At 37.1% G+C, this 22,430-nt stretch overlaps 1 protein-coding gene across 14 annotated transcripts in view; it reads right to left on the bottom strand.

Annotated features, from left to right (window-relative positions):
* The window catches only part of RALGAPA1 (Ral GTPase activating protein catalytic subunit alpha 1), a 142,703-nt gene that overhangs the window by 50,315 nt on the left and 69,958 nt on the right, over positions 1-22,430 (bottom strand). For 13 of the 14 annotated variants that reach the window (XM_051806199.1, XM_051806201.1, XM_051806200.1 and 10 more), the window contains 8 exons: positions 16,597-16,707; positions 15,579-15,647; positions 13,670-13,804; positions 12,753-12,936; positions 4,691-5,555; positions 3,142-3,213; positions 2,085-2,208; positions 112-267 (listed from right to left, as the gene is read on the bottom strand). In XM_051806199.1, the coding sequence (XP_051662159.1) occupies positions 112-267; positions 2,085-2,208; positions 3,142-3,213; positions 4,691-5,555; positions 12,753-12,936; positions 13,670-13,804; positions 15,579-15,647; positions 16,597-16,707 (1,716 nt within the window). Of the gene's footprint in view, positions 1-111; positions 268-457; positions 488-2,084; positions 2,209-3,141; positions 3,214-4,690; positions 5,556-12,752; positions 12,937-13,669; positions 13,805-15,578; positions 15,648-16,596; positions 16,708-22,430 lie in introns of those variants that run through there. The other variant, XM_051806207.1, reaches the window with a different exon arrangement.

Raw genomic sequence — 22,430 nt, 5'->3', positions numbered from 1 at the left:
TAAAGATGTTATGATATTTTATGTTTTGGGGTTTTTTTAAGTTACTGGATTTTCTTTGACTCTAATTGCTCTGGGTTTATTACCAAGGGAAACTTATTTAGAGACACCCACCTTTTTTGTTAAAGAGTCATCTGAATCAGAAGGCATTCTTGTTGACACATGGAACATTACTTCTACTGTTGAGGTAGCAAAATATGGAGTGGTCAATCCAGTGCTTTTGTTTTTTTGCAGTCCTCCCATAAAGCCACAATGACTTGTGAGATTAACCTAGAAATAAAGTCCAAGAAACTTTACCAAAAAAAAAATTATCAGGTGATAAATACACTCTTTATGCTTTAAAATGCACTTTCAACTGAACTTTTAAAGTGAAGATTCTTTTCACAGGAGTCGTTGTGCTTTTTTCTGAAAGAATGCAGACTCACTGACTAGACTGGAAATCAACTGCTGTGCAGTAGCATTCTATATTCCATGGTCACCACAGAAGCTGCTGTGAAGATGAGGTTAGAGAAAAGGAAAGGTTGTGAAAAGATTTACTGCATTATTCCCTGATCACTTGAGCGTAGTCACTTATGTGTGTTTTTTGAACTTTTTTAAATTCTGTGATACCACATCAACTTTGACCTGAGCTCTGAAGAAACTCTGTATGAGAGCCAGGCATTTTTACATTGTCTTGTTACCTTTCATATATTTTTTTGAGAAATTTTCACTCAGTGAATACGAAAAAAAAAATCTCAGGAAAGTAACTGATAATTTGTAAATAAGTTTGTAAGTTTTAGTTCTATGGGGAATAGTCTGGCACTGAAATAAATGAGCATGCTTAATGTGCTGTTTCACTTTTAAAACAGTGACTACAGAAAGTTATATCTCGGATATATACTTGTAATATATATAATATTTATTTATATATATAAATATATATATTTTATATATTTATATATATTTATATATATATATATATATATATATATATATATATATATATATATATATATATATGATATACATATATAAATGTGAATACATTTAATCTTTGCCCATATGGGATATATTTGTTTTTGTGATACTAAAGGATCTAGAATTTAATGCTAAGATATTAAAATATTAGCTGTCTCATTATGGAATATTAATCCAAATTACCAACTCTTTAAACTATCTAATAATGCCTAAGAGAATTAAACCACCTAAGAAGGATATTTGAAGGTACGAATGTGTTTTTGTTTTCTCCCGAATGTGGGAAATAAACATCTATGTTCATGACAGTCAGCAGATTTCTACCAGTTTTCCTCTGTTCCTGTGTAAAAGTCAGAGTTATTATCCACACAGTTAATCTGGTAGTGCTCTTATATACCTAAGGAACATATACTCCTATATGCCTAAGGAGCAAAGAACAAACAAGACAGACACTCATGTGGACACTCCTGATGAGCACAAGTTACAAGAGGAACAAAAAACCTGCAGCTTCTTATGCAGCCAGCCAGGAGCAAAAGCCATTACTGTATTCTGTGCAACAGTGCCAAATAGTACTTTACAGTTGTAATTAAACCTGTATGGCCTAAAAGAAAGGATGTAAAAAAGGAAATCCTTGTAACAGTATCAAACAAGTGACTAAAGAGCTGCAAGTCCACACAGATGATGGGATACATCACATTATTTCTGACTGGTGGAAGAGAATTAGGGTGGAGTGTGTGAACTGATACATGCCTTCAGGCATGCACAACGGAGAGAGTATGTGAAAAGCTGCTTGTTTGTACTTTTTTGGAGTCCCAAAATTTAGCAAAGCTCAAATTTCAATGGACTTAACGCTTTACAGGCTAACAGGGAAATCAAGATGCCTCCCTGAAAGCCAAGTACAGGACTGCTCATTAAAGAATGCCTGCACAAACTTTCTTAAATTGTAAGAGCTTAATTTTAAATAGCTAGTATTACTAATGAAATGAAAACAGGAATTCTTCTCTACATTCCATTTTCAAACAAGTGTATTTCAGTACTTGTGAGTAATGCTGAAGAGCCAAAGACTCAATATATAAAGGGATTTGTAATTTTATCTGTAAACAAACCTAGGATAAAAACATTTTAATAAATACCTCCCAGCCCAGACCAGCTACAAAATCCTCGTAGGCTTGACTTCCCCCAGTATTCGTAAGAATGGAGTGTTTATCTTCCTGTCCCTCAGCAACATAAAACACTGCAATCTTGTGTGTCTCTCGGCTGTAAAACAGAAGGATGGTCATTGCATAACAGTGCCTTTACTAACATGAAACCAAAATATTCGAACAATACAGACAGAGCATGGCACTTCAAGCCTAAAAAATACACAGTGGACTAAAAGTGCAACTATATGGTTTCTTTTGGATACCCTCTACATTTTCATATCCCCATTCTGTCTTTTCTAGTCTCATCTTCTCTAGAGATTAAAGTTTTGCTGTAACTGAGCAGCATTTACCCCTTTTATCATTTCTAAGATGCAGGATGGTGCTGGCTGTACCAATTGTTAATGGAATAGCTGGACTTTTGAAGTGGGCAAATGTAATGCAGGCATTATCCACGCTGCACCGCCCATTATTAAGTGCCTTCTGAACACTGTGGTAACTGCAGCTTATGCAACTCAGTGAAGAATCTTTAAGTAAATAGCAATGTCTTCTGTTCACAGCTTGCTGTTAGACATTGGAGCAACTGAAGGTGGTTTCTCATACTTCTAAAACCTCCCCTGGATTTAATTTGAACTTCTACAAAAATAACTCGATTTTTAATTCTGTGCTCCAATTCCAACTAGAGTTCCGTGTCTTCAAATACCAGGAGCATTAGAACATAGCTAAACAATTAACCAAAGCTTAAAATGTGGAGACTTTGATCTATCAAAGTTTTAAAACTATTCAATGTTGTGTATATACAAATGCTCATAATTATAAGTAATTTTGACATTTGTTTATCTCATGGTATTCTACTTGCAGAATTTCACTCTACAAATAACACCAGTGCAACTTCAATATAATAAAAATAACAACAATACAGTGCAAAATACATTAATAATTCAAGAAATTATTAAAAAACACAGCTCAACTCTCACATCTATGCAATTAGAGTCACTTGAAAAAAGGTACATTTAAAACAAATAAGTAGGCAGTCATTAAAAGAATTTACCATTGTCTTGAATCCAAATTTCTCAGTTCTCGAAGTAACTTCTCATTTTTCTTCAGGAGATGAAAGCTCCTTCTAAACAGAGAAATTTGTAACTCTTATCACCTGTTCACTAATGGATACAGAACAGTACAAGAACATTTCCAGGTCCATTCAAGAATAGTCAACAAATGCTTTTGCCTTTTCAACAGTCCTTTCTTAAATATTTAAAAATTAAGATACCTTTAAAAAAATATACATGCAATTTTTCTTACTCCAGGAAATCTTCTATATTCTACATAAATCTTCTATACTACAGCCATGAGTACAACCTTTATTTCTTTCCACTTTCTTCTGTCAACCTATTGGATCCAACTGGGATCCACCTCTTCTCTACAGAATAACAGACAGAACTCTCTTTGATGCATATATAAGCTGCCACACTTTACTAGGCCATAATATATAAGCTTACTGACAGAAGACACCCCCATTAATCTACTGTTGTAGGGAGTTAGTGCATTAAACACAGAGCTTTTGTTATTCTGAATTGCAGAAGAGAGCAGAGCATAACTCAGTAGTCACCCAGCCAGCTGCAACAATTAAAAGAAAAAAACAAAGCAGTATGCTAGAGCAAGAAAGGCAGTTTCCATTTATTTTCAAGTGGGCTTAAGATGTTTCCCACAAAACACAGTGGAATGAGCCTAAGAGCAGTACTGTTCAAAATCAGACCGCCTTGAGGAATTGAAGATCCAAATAAGAAAGGTTGTAACACCAATGTTTTGTCCGATGCCAGTGATATTCCAGTGACACAGATGATTTCTGTTTTACAGAATATCCATTTCCCTTCATAGTAAGAAAATATTTCAATAACTCTAATATGGAATTTGACAGCAACGGCAAAAGAAGATTTCAGAAAGACCCATAAATTCTAGGATGTTAATATTTGTACATACCCACATGTATATGCAGACATGCACCTAACCACACCCCCCCAAAAATAATAATGTAAACAGAGACATTACTTTTGTAACTGAACATGGTTTCTCTCCTGTTGTTCTAAACAATACCCAAACAATACCCAAGCATGGCCAATGTTGAAATACTTAGTAGGGAACACATCTTTTTCATTAGCTAACACAGATGCAATGCTCTGAGGCTGCATGCAAGCATGCTCTTCGCAGACAGAGCAGCAGGACACTATCCAGCGACACAATAGCTGAGAATATGACACTTTCTGAGTCTTATTCTGGCATAGAAAGGTAACGATTTTTGTAGGAACATGCATGGGAAGCAAAGAAAATACATCACTCCTTCAATTTGCCTTCAAACACTGTTCTAAGGAAAGAAGATAAATCACAATAAAGGCAACAGGTTCCTCCTTTCTATCTCTCTAAATGACAGGCTGAAATGCAGAAGAAAGCTCCCATTTTGCCCTTAGTAGCATATCTCTTCTCTTCTTTTGTTAGCTGCCCTGAGTATTTTTGGCTTAACAAACTCTATGATCAACTACTATTAAATAGCAAGAATAGCACAATTGCTTAAAAGAAAGTTCTTAATTTATGAGTCTTTTTACCTTTTATCCCATGAATTCATTCCCAGTATACTGAGAAGTAATCTGCAGTAGTAAAATGCTGACTGGGACTTTTGTGAGGTTGGCTCATCCTGCTCCATAGCCCTCATATTTACATCATTGAAATGCTTTTCAACAAACTCTCTCTCTTCTGTGTGCTGTTTCAGAATTGCATTGATGACATCGTTCTCTTGTTTCTCTGAGATGCAGACTGGTTGGGGAGCAGGGATGTTGAGTGAGACACCAGTTCTCTGTAAGCATTCAGGGCTTGTAACACCTAAATATTGCAGGAGCTCATCAAGGGCATCTTCTTCATCCCTAATTGTATCCCATGTCGGTACAGTGTCTCTAAATTTCCTTTTTACTTGGAGTGTAATTCCATCCCTTGCAGATACATCCTCCACATGCTCAAAAGATGAAAGAGCATCTTCTGGTTTATCTTGCTGAGATAATGAAAGTGCAAAAGATGTTTGTTGTGAAGATCCACATAAAGATGATGGTCCATACAAAATGGCTGAATCCCACGAGTATTTGCCAGAGAGATCACGCACTATAATTCTAACATTTGAATTAGCAGATGCAAGTCCAGCAGACAGTCCTCCCCCAGGCATGTCATCTTCTGCTTGGATTTGTATGCAAGACACCAAGGAAGTATTGTTTAACACAAAAAATTGAAGATTTGGGTTCTCAAAAAGTTCAGGAGACAGCTCAGGACTTTCACTGTATGGATTGTCATTGTTTTCACACACTTGACTGGTTAGCATAGCAGGACCTCCGCTCATAGGATAGTGGCCTAAGTGGTTGACTAGATGTGTTATTACAGTACGAGCAGCAACAGAAATTAATCCTTGTTGCATATGAGTTTTCACTGTAAAAGAGCACAGGTTTTAAAAGAAAAATTCAGAAAACAACACTGAGATTTACTTATTCCTTTTGGTCTCCTCTTCACGAGTTTCAAACAGAGGATGAGCACTGCAAGTTTAGGATACATTTAACTCAGTAATAGAAAATATGTATTTTGATGAAGACTGGTCTTCTATATAAATAGCATGAAAAATCATAAGACAGTTAAAGAAGCATCTTCATTATTTTACAGCCTACCATATCTCCTTTGCCATAGCTTTGTTATCAGTATTGTTCTTCTAAAATACACCATTTCTTATCTAGTGAAAATAAATCTTAAATTGCTGATGAAGTAGAGATCATAACTGTGTTGCAAGATGTCCATTCCAACTGCAGCATATTTTTATATTTTTACACATCATTACATTGAGAAATACAAAGGAACATAGATGCACAAAAGGTCTAATCCATCTTAATTTCCCTGGGGAGCATATAGCTGTAGTTACCTCGAGAATAATACTGGATGATTTTAAAGTATAAAAGCAAAGAATAGGCTGTCTATATTGAACAGAATCTAACATTAGCAAAATTTTAAAAAGGAAATCTCATGCCACATGCATTTTAAGAAGTTTCAGACTAGAAAACCTTGGGAGGGAGAAAGATAAGTTAATTTTGCCCATCTTATGTGAAATTCATCCTGTAATGGTATTTCATAACTGGTATTTCATTACCAGTTTTTCCCACCTCCTTCTTTGTTGCATACATTCCACTTGCATGTTATGCCATCTAAATTCACAAAAGAAATTTCTTAATATTTATATCACATCCTGCTAGCCCAGCACAATATTGTTATTGAATTATTTTTATCAAATCCACCCTACAATACCCATGAAGTACAGAGCCGGTCAAAGTGACACTGTCAGACAGACAACCCTCATCTAGTTCAGGGGACCCACTGAAGAACCCAGACACAAAAATATTACACCGTAGGAGAACACAGGTAGAAGAGGGAACAAAATCAATATGGTAAAGTACATGTTTTTGTAGCCTCTCTCTTGTAACTGGGTTTGGATGCCCTAAATTTGGGATTTACAATGAGAAGATAAAACAAGCTGTGGGAAACATTTCATCCAGTTAATAGTTGTCAAAATCAACATCATGTTTACACAATTCCAAAACTCATATCTACTAAAATATTTTAATAAATGAGGGCCTTGAAAATTAATATAAACAAATTAGATATTTCATTTTTATTATCTGTAGCCTTCTTGACGTTTAAAATTTACAAACACAAAAATATTCAGTGATACTGAATTAAATGTCCAGATATTGATAGCATACAAGGAAATTAAGTTATAGTGCCATCTGTTGAAATATAAGAAGGAACTGGAAGCAGGTTTTATACAAGACAAACTGCAAATAAGTTGGATGCTTGAAGAAAAATGTATCAGCACAGTATTTACTAGCACCTGGACAGTGCAGAGGCCAGCCCATCTCTGTCAGGATATTTATGCCGAGAATTTAGCATTTGGCACTGCACAGATAAGTAAAGTAATACTCTTCTCAGTTTCCTAGGAGTAAAGACACGTAAGCTTTCCAGACACCTGCAGTCCCATACTATGTAGTTTAAATGCCTCCTGTTAAGTCCTGATGAGAAACCTGAAGAAATACAAAGGGCCTTTCAGCATATGTTATTACTATTACTGCTGTGTGGCAAACCAGACCATGGTTGTTTAATGCCTGTGTGCATGACTTTACTCCCTTAGGAGCCTAAGGGACATACGGAAAAGAAAAGTGACATAGTGATACAAAGAGTGGAACAACGAATTTAAGTTCAGAAGGTCCATTTTCAGTCCTAACACAGCCTTTTTCTGATAACTTTGCTCTTAAATTAAAGTCATAAATCTGTCACTGTCTCTTTTATAAAATGAGAACAGTACTTCTCACTGAGTCTTCTCTCAGAATACAGTACTGTTGATCTAACGATGACACAGAAAACTTAAATTAGAAGTATTAAGCATACTGAAAAGTAAATTGTAAGATGCAACCTGTTACCTTGAAATAAAATAAAAAAAATTAAGCAATTTTGAAAAATTTTTGCCAAACATCAAATCAGATTTTGCTGATTGTTTCCCTTAGGAATTAAAAAAAAAAAAAATAAAAATCCCAAGTCCAGTAATGCTTTCTGAAAACAGGATAATTTTAAATTAAATTTGCAACTTAAAGGATACATATTAATAATTTATCCCTAGAAGCACATCTCCTTGATCAGGAACAACTGGACATTCAATATATTAAAACAGTTAAAATGAGTATCTCAACCATGCTCTTTGTTTCTGGAGGGCAGGTCAAAATACGCAACAATGCAAGCCATCACAGCTTTACCACAAATTCTACAAACTAAGCCACATCGTTACATGTTAAGGCAGTCTATGCTCACTGCTTTGTTGACCTGTCTTCCTGAGCCAACACCTCACTGCTCTCTTTACAATGTTACTGCCTCTGGCTTGGGCAGTGTAATTTATATGTGTAAACGATCACTTGGTAATTTACTAGAAGCATGTTACATTGTCTATTTTTCTCAGTCTCTGAAATTACCTCTTTTGTGGAAAGGCTGAAGGTCCATCACCACTAATTTGTATTTGTGGCATGACTGAAGGATACCTGAATTTCCTTAAGATATGTTGTTAACTCTTTAATTCAGCTTTGGCTGAACAGTTTAGAAACAAATACGGTTATGTAGTGGAAGAAGAAAGTAATGACTGAGGGTGGAATTTAGCTCTCCTCATCCTTTTAGCCATCCAAAGAATGATGCACCTGTACAGACTGATTCATCCCAAATTGGAGCAATGGGATGAATCACTCTCTGAAAACTCTTCTTTTTTTCTTCATTTAGAGGGAGCCTGAGAGTATTCCGCTTAGCTTAGTTACCTGTATTTTCCATTAGTCTAAACAAGTCTCACTCCTTTCTAATTTTAAACTTTAGCTATGTAGACATCAGATTAGAGACGACCCATCTCTAGAATATCCTCCATAAAACACAAACTGTGCTAATCTGGATGCACTATGTATGAAGTATTTTTTTAAAGTGTGCTTTTTGTCTCCTTTCAGTAAAAAGGTCAACAGTAAAGCCTTAAAAGAAAAGTACTTTCTATTTCTATTTCTTAAATAAAAGCTAAGACTTAACCTCATGTGGGGAAAACTTTTTCATTAGAAATACATTAGAAAAACATGGAAATACATAGAAAAACATCAGGAAAAAAGATCAATCTATGCAAAAGAGTTTAAAATTTGTCTGAAGAAATATGAGTAATAGCGGAAAAATCAATTAAATCAATAACTGATAGACAACTGTGTCTACGTAATGTTACTACTATTTTCCAGTCACAACTATCTCTAACAGATTTGAGATCTATGAAGAACAAGTTTCAAAATGGTTTTGCCTATAACTGCATAAAAATTCCCACATATGTTTATGGTCCTGAAATGAAAAGTAAAAGTTCAGAAGTAGGTTAGCAGATCACGGCACTACGCAGTCTATGTTAGCTTGTGAATAATCTAATTAAGCCAGCTAGTTAGGTGCAGTTAATTAGCACAGTGGCTTTGTGTGGCAAGGTTTGGTAGTGGAGAGGCTACAGGGGTGACTTCTCTGTCTGATGAAGCCAATGCCAGCCAGCTCCATGTTGGACCTGCTGCTTTCCAAGGCCAAAACAATCAGCAATGGTAGTAATGCCTTTTGAATAACATAGTTAAGAAGGTAAAAAGGTTATTGGGCAGAAGCAAATTGCACCCAGAGAAAAGCAGAGTGAGAATATGTGAGAGAAACAACTGCGCAGGAAATGAGGTCAGTGAAGAAGGGGGATGAGGTGCTCCAGCCACTGGAGCAGAGATTCCCCTGCAGCCCATGGAGTAGATCATGGTGAGGTAGGATGTACCCCTGCAGCCCATGGGAGTGGAACAGATACCCACATGCAGCCCGCGCTGAACTCCACGTTGGAGTAGATGGGTGCCCAAAGGAGGCTGTGATCCTGTGGAAAGCCCACAGTGACACAGGCTCCTGGCAGGAATGGTGGCACTTTGGAGCAAGAAGACTGTGCTGGAGCAGGTTTGCCGGCAAGACCTGTGACCCAATGGGGGACCTATGCTGGAGCAGCCTGTGCCTGAAGGACTAAACCACATGGAAGGGACCCATGCTGGAGCAGTTCATGAAGAAGTGCAGCCTGTGGGAAGGACTTATGTTGGAGAAGTTCATGGAGGATTGTCTCCTGTGTGAGGGATCGCATGCTGGAGCAGGGGAAGAGTATAAGGAGTCCTTCCCCTGCGGAGGCAGGAGCAGCAGAGGCAATGTGATGAACTGGCTGCAGGCCTCCAGTACCCATCCCCCTGCACCAAAAGTAAGGAGGAGGTAGAGATTCATGATAAAGTCAAGCCCTGGAAGGAGGGAGGGGTAAGGGTGTTTTGAAGGTTTGGGTTTATTTCTCATCCTAGCCTGATTTGCTCCTTAACAAATTCAATTAATTTCCCCGAGTTGAACCTGTTTTGCCTGTGATGGTAATTGGTGAGTGATCTCTCCCCATATTTATCTCGACCCATGAGCCTTTCACTATGTTTTCTTTCCTCTGTTCAGCTGAGGAGGGGAGTAATGGAGCAGCTCTGGTGGGAGGCAGAGACACACACAGACAGCAATTGTAAGCCTGTACTGTAGCTAGAGTAGGTTGTTGTCGATACTAGCTAGAGGAACAGTTCATCAGCCTTCTTGTAAACAAGGCCAGTGATTCTTTAGATATATGAAAGCACCATAGACTTGCTGTCTGCAAGTTCTGATGATGCAGTAGAAGCTTCCTAATGATGTCTTTACTGTCAGCTGCTAAAAGTTCATTCTGGTCTAATTATAACAGTTTAATATTCTTAACACCTAATTTCAAAGTTATTCTTTGTGTATCTTATACTGAAATCTACCACTTTATCTGAAGCCTACAGAAAGGAGAACAATTTCACAGATAATCTTAGGTACAAGAGATTCCTTGTGAGAGACAGAACTTGGCAAGTCACTGAAAAAAAGAGGCCAGTAGTCATCTTCTTTCTCTACATCGCCTATTTCCAGAGGATTTAAGAAATCTTTGCCCTGCTGTTTATTGCATGGCTTGCTCCAGCATCTCAATAGATCCTGCCTCCGCTACATAGTCCCTAAAAGTCCTGTATCTTCATGGTCTCATACCACATCATGTTGTGGCTAAGTGTCCACAAAACTTGTGATGGATCTGACCTTGAACAGAGGGAGGCATAACAGGGTACATAGATCTCATCCATTAAAGCACCCTGTCTTTACAATTCTGGCATATAAGTACTTTCAGCTTTACTTGTGACCTAGGAGCCTAGCAATTCCCACCCTGCCTTTGTAGAACTTCCCTGATTTCCCTACAGCTGCTGCCCTGCTCATTTCCATTTCTTCAAGCTCTACTAAAAGAGGTTGACTCATTGGCATACTGTTCTGCTACTAGCTTGTACTAATTGACCCTCTGTCTTGATTGAGTCCCAGACTGGTTGTTATCCACTAGTTTTACTCCTCTCACTCCCCCAACAATGCCAGGGAGAACAGATGCTGTGTGATCGGTCAAGCATTGTCAGTTTTATTCTCTGCCTGGCAATGGGTACTAGAAGTGCCAAGGTTACAAGACCAGGGTTGCATTATAATAGCGTAGTCTACCAATTAAATTTCACAGTCTGACTTATAATTCCAGAGCCCTGAAACTTAATTTATCTGGAGAGATAAAAGGAGCATCTGAGATTACTTTTACTAAGAAATTTAACAAGAAATCATAAAAGAACAGATCATGGTCGGAAATGCAAAATGAAGATATCAATGCTAAGGCTTTGTGCAACTGTATTCATTTAAAGAGAAAGCTATTCAGGGTTGTCTTTTCAGATTGCCAGATTAAAAAAGGCACACAGCGTTTGCTGCTAACCCATAATTACAGATTATTACAGAATACAAAAGATGCCAGGCATGAAAAGCTACTACAATTCACTACACTGTAATAGAACATGCAGTGGAAGTTAATTTTGGCAAATGCTTTAAATATTAGCTTTACATAATATGTATAGGTGAGACTGTAATTAGGACAGAATGAATACTTCGAAGCCTCTTTCATTCTGACCCAGCAGATGATTACTTTTTACTAATAAGACCACAGCCATTTGACGAAAAGCCAACTATATTACCTTGCTTCATTCTTCAGTAAATTTAATAATTACAGCTTCTCCTGCCAATAGTTCTCAAATCAGACTTGTTCAATCCAATACTGAGCTTATTAGGGGACAACCCTATGTTTAGAATTCTTTGGCCAAAAAAAGTACTTGAGGATGATGAAGCATGCCTTAGACAAGGGCACAATGATTAGCCATTTTCTCTACATAAAAAACAGCACGTAGTCACTGCAGACCACAAAATCACCTGCTGTTAGCACACAGCTGCTACAAAGAGCTGCTGCATTTATCTGGTTCTTAATACCCTTAAGGAAGCCTAAATGGAACAACTTAATACAGAGGGAGAATAGCACTACACAGAATTTCTCATATCTTAATCTCATCTTTTTCAATTTTCTTCCCAATGTAGCCATTTGGTATTTATTAGATACACTGCATAATACATGGTACTCCTCTGTAGCATAGTTTCCAGATTCTTTATTTCTGAGTAGTGAAGAAAATGTTAATTCCCAGGTCTCCTAAGGTTCTAAGCAGATGAGAGAATATTTCTCTCTTTTTAGACAACTCAGTGATTTTAGCCAATGTAAAGAAATTGACAACAAATTAATGATAGGCTACAAAAATTCACAGAAAGCATTCAATATTGCAAGTTCAGACAGGAAGAAAAATCCAAAATATTCTTAGAAAAATAAGCAAAATTAGGAAAAAACCAAATTAATTTACTGAAACTAAAATGCAAAGTTACATTTATCCATGTTGCAGCACTTAACGCTTTTTGCTGATAAACAGAGCATGGAAGAATCCATGTCATATAGATCTTAGTGTTGTTCAAAACATACTTATTTGAGTTAATCGAACAGCAATTGCTCAAAATGACGTTTGCTCTTTCCATACTAATGGTTCTTCTTTAGTGTCTAGATGTAGCTGAAAACATATGCTTTAGACCAATACTTCAAGACTGCAAACCAAGACAAAATCTTTTTGAAAGAAAATGTATTTTGGCAATTTGACAAACCTTCAGTGACTGGCTGAAGTTTAGAAGATCTCTCTGAGTCTGGAGAATGCAGTGGTTCTGGTTCCTTTAAGCTTTCTAAATGCATAAAAGGATCGTAATCCATACATGCCAGATCAGAAAGGCTTAGAGGAAAATATTTAGGGTTGCTAAAACATTGAGACCCATAGACACATCCATGCAGAACCTAGAACAAAACCAGAAGTTCATTACATTACCTACTGAAATTCCTACTTGATAGTTTTATAAGAAATTAAGTTTATTTTTATTTACATTTTTTAAATTGATTTGTTAGAATCAGGTAGGTAGGACCAAAAGTCGGAAAATTTTAGATGCTTAATGTTTACAGAAACAAACTCTGGTCTGCAAAGAAAATTCTTAAAAGAGTGTCTACACCAAAGTGGAATTTAACAATAAAGAAACAAAACTCATAACAAATCATTAAGCTACTTTTTAGATCTTCTATCTTCTTTAATTACATATGCCAGGTCTAAGCTGCTAGAGCTTTTAATCCCCTTCCCTTGAAAAAAGAAAAAAAAACACCCTATCTTTCTTCTGTATTCCTAAAGACAGTAATAATAACTTAGTGTTTTTTGCTTTGCTGATTTCTAACTGAAATTTCTTGGTATATAAGTTCCATCCTTTTGTCTTATGTATAGATAGTCTTCTACAATACAAGCATCTGCAATCAATATGACATACAAAAAAAAAGTCTTGGTTAAACATCCAAAATGTAAAATAAAATCATCAATTCCAAATATACCAAAGGTCAAGCTGTTACAGTGAAATGTACAAGAACTGAGCCAGCACTCCACATTTCAGCAGTTGAATGGCAGTCAGCTTACAGAAAACTTTTGACTTCATTTCCATGAAAACTGACACTACGTCCATATGTACAAAGCTAGTAAAGAAACATGTACCTTATATATACAGTTAAGAACGGATCTTTCAGTCTTATCATTTTCTGCTCCTGTAGCATGAAGAGGCTGCAGCAAAGTCTTTAATGGCAAGGCCATTATCCAATCCAATAAGCAGAGAAGTAAAGAAACCACCAACTGGAACAAACACTTTCAATTACAAATCAATTAAACCAGCACCTGTTACTTAATATTTATCATTTTATTTTATTTCTCCGTTCTGCTTTCTTTTTCAATTCAGTAGAGTCAACCTTCTGCAGTAATGGCAGGTCATGCTTGTTTAACCACTGTATGTTCAAAACTTACGACATCAGTAAAAACTTTGGCTACTGAGGTATTTAACAAAGACCATCCATTCAACAATTTCTCATCATGGTAAGACTGTGAGCAGATACTATACAGATAGATAAGACGATACTCTCGGTTTTCAAATTTGATTTGTAGGGTGCTATTTTTAAATTGAGAGATAACACAGGTCCAAATTAAGGCTGATGTGCCACTGTGCACAGAAATTTCACTGTAAAGTGAATCACGGATTACACAAAATGGAACTAATTCATCTGCATTTAGTGCTTTATAAATAACACAGAATTTCCTTCACAACATATCAGTAATGTTATGCAGCACTAGGTGTCATCTGAAACAAATCCAACTAACTTGAGTAGGCTACTCAGTCAGCAAAAGAATCAACTCCCTCTCAGGGATGGTCTTAAAGACTGTAGAACAGAATTAGATTAAGACACATACACACCAAATTATTAATAACTTACTGACTTTCAACAATTATTTTGAATTTTTAAAACTTAGCCGTGGAAGAGAAAACAACTCAGACAAATAGCTGCAAGATTCTCTAAAATATTTACCAAGTTAAATAGAAGTCTTTCAAAGAAAATCCACTTACTTACTAAAAAAATGACACAAACATAACAGTCATTTCACATTATGCATTACAAGTTTGCTTCTTGGAAACACCTAACGATCAAGGGCTAAGTCTTTTTATATTAAACCAATTTTTAAGAAACCCGTTAGGACTACGTTTGTCAAAATAGGTATGACAATTTTTTATATGGTATTTGATGTACAATGATCAACATTAGTTCACGTGGAAACTGCCAGTTATGGAAAGCATCCCTAAGCAGAAAAGTGGCAGCCTGGCATATGACTGTAGTCTACAACAGCCCCTGACTTTTTGCAAACAGACGAGAGGTGAAACAGAGCTCTGGAGGCCAAAATGAGCGAGAGATGAACTCCAGCTCCTGTGAGAATGGTAGCCCAGAATGACGGAGCTGTCAGCAACGAACTGAACCAAAGTGCCCAAATTTAAACGACCATTGAGTCCCACAGCCCCAGAGCAAAGCCAAATAATTCAGAAGAGACACAGCTTTCAGGAGGCAGAAAGTACTAATGTGAGTACCAGATAAAGAAAGATCTCAGCAAGGGGACTCACACCCATTGAAAACACAAACAGTAATCATTTTGAAGGATGATGATAATCAAATTCACTTGAACATTACAGGCTATCTTTCTTAAGAACATACATACTATGGAAACACCAAAAAATCTTAACCTTGTAAATGTTTTGCAACGTACTCTCTACAAGTTGAGAGTATATTTTCCCTATAAGACAAGTTTGAACATTCTGCATTAATTTGCTTGTAAGTTCACCGAGGATAAGGAAAAAGGAGACTTTCTAATTACTGAAAACAATCAATCTTGATTAATTTTAAATGCATATTTTCCCACCAGAACTCCACTTGGATAAACAATATTGCTGTAATTCTAGGATGACTATACTGTATTATATGTAAAAAGCCTAATCCCTGATTTAAAACAGCTTTAATTTTGAAACAAAGTTTTGTCATGCACCTTTGTAATTAAACTGACATATTAAAAAGAAATGAAAAATACTCACCCTCTTGTCCTGTTCATAAGAGGAAGCTTCTGTACTGGGTAGTAGATGTGTAATAGTTGCTATCAGAATCTGGGGAAACAGATCATGTTTCTTTTAAAATATAACCTAAATATTAAAATTAAAAATAATTTTTAAGCAGGTAAATGTGACATGATACTAGATTCACGGTTAAATTCTATTAAAGTTATTTTGAGACAAATTACAGTATTCTTTTCTAATTTTTTTAAATAAAAAAACTTTTAATTGAGTTTTGCAGAAGACATTGAAAGAATATGTTCTGCTTGACTGACGTCAGTGCATTAAGGACAATGAAATTACACAGCTACCCCAAATATTCAGATAAGAAGAGAACTTGACTCCACACACTCATAGGGCGCAGGAAGGAATCTGACGCTGGTTTGTGTATGGGGCTGTGTTCCATTATTTCTTAGAACTGTTGGAATTCGTATACACCCTGTTTTCACTTGATCAAAAATATGATTGCAGAAGACCAGAAGAAATGCTTGCTATACCTCTTAAGAAGCTTTCACATGACTCCCTTTGCAGTTACCTGGAGATCTGTCTTTTCTCTGTGGTTTGGACTCACAGAGGCCATAATCTATTTCCTTGTTATGGGAAGTATATACAAAATAATTATTTTTGCTTTAAACTGAAACTCTTTAACGGATATGAAAAATATAATTCCAGACCCATATTTTAAGTAATCACTTTCTTACTAAACTTAAATAAACATATTTGAAGATATTTAATATTAAAAAACCTTGGACTTTATTGACAACATTCTCATGTAATTTTTTCTCTGAGAAAAAACAGGTATGATACAAGTACATTACATGTTAGTACCAGAGTCAGGAGGTAAGTATGCTGCAAATCCCTTCTGCTAGTGTTAAGTAAGATTATGTTTATACTAATTAAATATTTTGTGAAATGCAATTGTCAGTATTTTAATTCCAGGGAAATATATTTTACTGTTTCCTTTAAAATAATTAAAAATTTCAAGTTTACAAAAATTGCTTACTTGAATAATCCGTAAAGGTGAATCAGCTTGATACAGTTGAAGTCTATGTACATAATGTATCAGCATGTTCAGCATACTGCAGGCAACTTGGGCTACTGTTTTATTTGGAAACTAGAAAAGAGAACACAGCACAGCAACGATGATGAAATGATTTCATGTAAGAGTACATTAGGTGGTAGGGTGCTCACAAATTTCATTAACAGTTTTATAAATATAGTTCCTTAAGTACTTATTTACCAGGGGAACAGAGTTAAATTTCAGAAAACTTAAAAGGAATTATTTACTCATAAACAAATGTTAGCAGTAAACATGAAAGGTATGGGGCAGACAACCAATGAGTGGCATACAATGAGGAAAAGGGGAGAGGAGTCTCCTAACTAACTTCAGACTGGTTAGTACAATATCATGAAGCCAGGAAGAAAGAATTCGTTTCGTGTTAACTTAATGCTTTTTAATATAAATGAATCACTGCAAAAAACCCCAAAGATTCAATTCTGAAATCAGAGGTCTTTGCTGAGAACCAAGGCAAGTGAAGAGCCACATACCCAAACTGCAGCCTATAGTACTGAATGCAAGACTAACTTTTCTGCTGTTTGCTAGCAACTGCTGTGTCCAGTGCTTGTTTGAATGGACATGAATGCACCTTGGCTTCTGTGTTTAACTCTGCTTTTCTCTGTTATCATTTAAAGGCAGAAGAATGTTGCTGCACTGGAGCCTGCCTTCCACAGTTACAGTGCTGGTCAAAGCAGAAGGGAATGCATTTGTACAATTAACTCCCAGCCTTAGGAGGAGATGTACACTCTGTTCCACACTCTTAAGTGGGAAAACAAAGAGATTAAAAGATGGGGATATGTTTCCCTAAATTGTTAATGCACAGGACATGTAACTGAGGTTTCTACTTTCATTGCACTTGCTTTAAAACATTAAGCTGTACAGCAAACGACATGGACGAAGTTAATTTCACAAGTAAATTCCTGCATTATTAAAAAAGTAGTTTACTTGTTTTAATCTCACTTTATTCAGCAGTGAAGTTGTCACAGGTATGTGCTGCAAGGTGGCTGTCTACCTCTGAACTCAGAAAGGGGCAACTATGCTGCAAAAATACTTAGATTTAATTTCTTGGCTTTGTAGACTGTTTTCTTACTCAGTCCAGTTCTATTAACCCTTCAGAGAAGGATACATCTCGCAGACCTTAAAAAAAAATAAATCTTAAAGAAAGCTGAAATGCCTGGGCAACGAAGCCTGAGCAGAAAATTAAAGACTTCAGAATAAAATTTTTGAATGGCAAAAAAATTAAAGGTGGAAAATACACTGGAAGAATACTCTGTTCTGGGTCAGCTTCTTATCAAAGCAGAGCTATCCATTTTTACATTTAAAAGAAATGGTACAAGCATAAAGTATGGTGTATGAAGCTTTAATTAACGCTTTTTGTGGTATCTATATAAGCATAAAGAAAGACTATGAATGGCTCTTGTAAGTCATCCACAGAGACAGAAACCAGAGTACACAATGGGTAGTTAATTCTTATTCTGACTTTCCCTGTTTCTCAGTGGAAGCAGTTTCATGTTATTGTCAGTTTTTAATTAATAACATAGCGAACACCTCACATCTGCAAGTCTTCCCAGAGCTTATGACAAGTACACCATTATTTTTTATCCCTCATGAGACAGCCTCTCTTTATGCTGTGAAAGTACTCTGTAAGAGCACAGTAAGCAGGGTATAGATTCTAATGCTCAAGCTTGAGTGACAACCAGAAAAAAATTAAATAAAACTGAAAGCATAACAATTTGATTACAGAACTTGAGATCAAATCCAGATTGCTGAAAACATCCTTAAAAGCTTGCAGGAAACCCCCGAAGTCACTGGAGAAGACAAATGGAGTGGACAAACTGGAGTAGCTTAATACAGAGCATCCAGATGACTGAATGTAAGAAAAAATTACCTGAGAAAGAGACCTAGAGACTTTCCAGAGTCATTGAATAATCAGCCATTCACTATTTAAAAACAGGAACCATTTAGTTTTTTAATTTTTACAGTTTTTTTTAAAGAAGCTCATCAGGCTCTAAAATGAAGATGAACGCATGAATGATTCGTAAGGCTGGTTTACGCAGCCTTTCTGTTCTTTGGTTGAAAAGAATTTTATTTTTTTTAATTTAAGAAAGGAATAAAAGTCAGTGGAGACATAAATTTCACATTAAGATGAAAGGTATAAAGTAATGAATATGAATAAATTTAAAACCTAGTCTTGTGCACTCAAGTTTTATTATTCATGGGAAGAGCATCAGGCAAGAAGTTTTGATCAATATGGGGATTGGCTGAAACAGATCAAACTCTTCATCTGCTTCAGAAAGCTGTCAATATATCACACTTCAAAAGAATGTTGTCCTGGTTTCAGCGAGGATAGAGTTAATTTCTTCTCAGTAGCTGTTACAGTGCTCTATTTTGGATTTGGAATGAGGAGGATGTTGATAACACACTGGTGTTTTGGTTTTTGCCAAGTCCTGTTTATCCTAAGTCAAGGGCTTTTTCTTGTCTCATGCTCTGCCAGTGAGGAGGTATGCAAAAGAAACTGGGAAGGGTGACTTGAACTGGCCAAACGGGTATTACACAGTATGAAACATCATGCCCAGTACCTAAACTGGAGGGAATGTAGTGGGTTTCTGTGGCTGTGTTTTGGTAGCGGGAGGGGACTACAGGGGTGGCTTCTCCTAGAAGCTATTAGAAGCTTTCAATACTCTCTCTTGCACAATATCCTTCTGGACAAAACGTCCAGCACACAGCTGGATAAACACATCAAGTGGTAGGTGAGCAATTAGCTCATGGGTTGAGCACAGAGCGTAACAGTGAATGGGGTAACATCAGACTGGTGACCTGTCACTAGTGGGGTTCCACAGGGCTCTATCTTGGGCCCCGTGCTCTTCAACATCTTCATAAATGACCTGGATGCTGGACTAGAAGGGATACCAAGCAAGTTTGCAGATGACACAAAACTGGGAGGAGCTGTTGACTCCCTCAAAGGCAGAGAGGTCCTGCAGAGAGACCTCAACAAATTAGAGGACTGGGCAATCACCAACCATATGAAGTTCAACAAGAGAAAGTGCTGGATTCTGCACCTGGGATGGGGCAAGCCTGGATGTTTGTGCAGACTGGGGATTGAGATGCTGGAAAGCAGTGCCATGGAAAGGGACCGGAGGGTCCTGGATGACGGGAAGTTGAATATGAGTCAGCAGTGCCCTGGCAGCCAGGAGGGTCAACCGTGTCCTGGGGGGCATCAGGCAAAGCATCACCAGACAGTCGAGGGAGGGGATTGTCCTGCTCTGCTCTGCACTGGTGCGGTCTCATCTTGAATACTGTGTGCAGTTTTGGGTGCCACAATATAAGAAAGACATTAAGCTCTTAGAGGAGGGTAATGAAGATGGTGAAGAGCCTTGAGGGGAAGCTGTATGAGGAGCGGCTGAGTTCACTTGGTCTGTTCAGCCTGGAGGAGGCTGAGGTGAGACCTCATTGCAGCCTACAACTTCTTCATGAGGGGAAGAGGAGGGACAGACACTGGTCTCTTCTCTGTGGTGACCAGTGACAGGACCCAAGGGAATGGCCTGAAGTTGTGTCAGGGGAGGTTTAGGTTGGATATTAGAAAATGGTTCTTCACCCAGAGGGTGGTTGGGCACTGGAACAGGCTCCCCAGGGAAGTGGTCGTAGCACCAAGGTTGACAGAGTTTGAGAAGCATTTGGACAATGCTCTTGGACACACAGTGTGATTCTTGGGGATGGTCCTGTGCAGGGCCAGAAGTTGAACTTGATGATCCTTGTGGGTCCCTTCCATCTCAGCATATTCTGTGATAAGAATTCACTACTTTTATATTTAGTAGTGAAACTGTGTACACAGTTTTTGAAAAGATGCTTGATGGGGTTGGGGGGAAAAGGTGATAATGAACTGGCACTTGCCCATTGCTTAACTCTCAGGATTTTTCTCAGAAGGGTAGTCTTACCACACTGTTCATCTCCACAACAGTCTATTGCTTTCTGGACATTAAATCATGAGTTTAACCTTGTCCATACTTGCAAATAATGTACGTTTAGCTCTCATTCAACTAAGCTTGTACAACACGATTTTGTGATGTATCTACAGCATGTTTAAGAGAAGCATAACAAAATCATGAGATGTAGGGGTCTGGATGGCTGGTTAGGATCCTTTGTGCTCAGACTTCAGCAGAGGTTAATGCAGACACAGCAGTATTGCCACATTGCTGGGAGAAGCACTAGCTATATCCAAAGCAAGCTGCTGAACTGCAGCTCTGAATATGCTTCTGGTATTCCAAAAATAGGAATATAACTGCTGCTAACATTTCTATTCAATGTTATTTGCTCAACTGAACTTACCAGTAAGTTGGACTAGGACTAAAGCTCTCTATCCATTCATTTCTCCTGAAAATAAGAAAATAATCCATTCTGGAAGTTCAAACCTCTGACTACTTGGTAGCCAGGAGATTGCTTGGGTAACAAATTAGAGGTAATTTTTTCTCCCATGACATATTTATGAACTTTTCATTTTACTATTAAACTCAATTGGGAATGTATGCCACTGCTCAGAACAGGAAAAAAGCCAACATGCTTTGGATGTTTTAGCCAACACAAAGCAAAACAAAGTAGAAATATAAAAATCTTTGTTCTGCCATTCAAGAAGTAATTTACGTTTTACGTAAATGAGATAGAAATAATTATGTAAAAATGAGATATGTATACATCAAAGAAAAAGAAGAGAAATCACTATGAATTTCAGGATTAAAAATAGTTCAAATGTTGATACATTGCAGAAGCATGATGAAAACATCATTTGCCCAATATCAAACCTGCACAGAAACTTGATAAAATGCAAGAGTTAAGGGATATTAAAAAACAAGGGGAAAACCCTGGAAGATAGTATTAGTGGAGCTGCAAAGAATGAGTGTGACTTTGCAAAACAGGAAATTGCAATTTAGAGTCTAATACTAAAAGCCCTGCAGCTACCTATTTTAGATGTAGACTCAAAACCTGCATCATGAGATGTGATGAGCTGATCTGCTAAGATATTTTTCAGATTACCATTGCTTAAAAGAAAGTAACAGTCCTCAACATCTGACAGAAGTCATGTATAATGGGTGGACTCCAATTTTTATCAATGTGTATACATACAAAGAGTAGACTATTTATTGAATTTTGATGCAAAGAGCACATAGAAAGGTTCTGAAAATAAATGGAAATAAATTGAAAATACTTGAAAAGTTGAAGCTATTTCTCACAAACATGCAAATTTGCAAAATGCTAAAAAATGACATGTTTTTACAAATATTACTCTATAAAACAAGAACAAATACGAAAAAGATGTAAAGTAGTAGGAAAACAAAAACACTTATCCAGAAAAAAAAAACCCAAAAGAGTCCAGCTCCTGGAATAAGTACAGAAAAGCACTGCCACAGCAAATTAAACATCCTCCAGTGCCTTCCAGGCATGCAGCATAAGTACTCTACATTTCTTTCTAAATATCTAGGTAGGACTAAGAAACAATACTGCATAATGCAGGGACTCTCAAACTCAGAAGTGAACATGCACAGAATGTCATGAGCCTATGGGCATAGTGGGATTTGGCTGGCGGGGGCAAGAAGAGAGTAGGTGAGCAAGGAGCACAAGAAGCTTTGGAAAACTTCTGCTTGGCCTTTGCACTTGCCACCTTCCCACTTTCTTTCCTGGTCCCCTCTTACACTGGATGCTCTGCTCAGTCAGTAGCCAAAGAGTACAAGGCAGCAACTTGGTTTGGGACAGACTTTCTGCATACACGGTAGATGGCTCCCAAAACT

This window comes from Manacus candei, unplaced genomic scaffold (genome assembly GCF_025592945.1).
Source record: "Manacus candei isolate 608988 ecotype Guabito, Panama unplaced genomic scaffold, ASM2559294v1 h1tg000067l, whole genome shotgun sequence".
NCBI classification, from domain to species: Eukaryota; Metazoa; Chordata; class Aves; order Passeriformes; family Pipridae; genus Manacus; species Manacus candei.
This window is presented reverse-complemented; position numbering and strand designations above follow the sequence as displayed.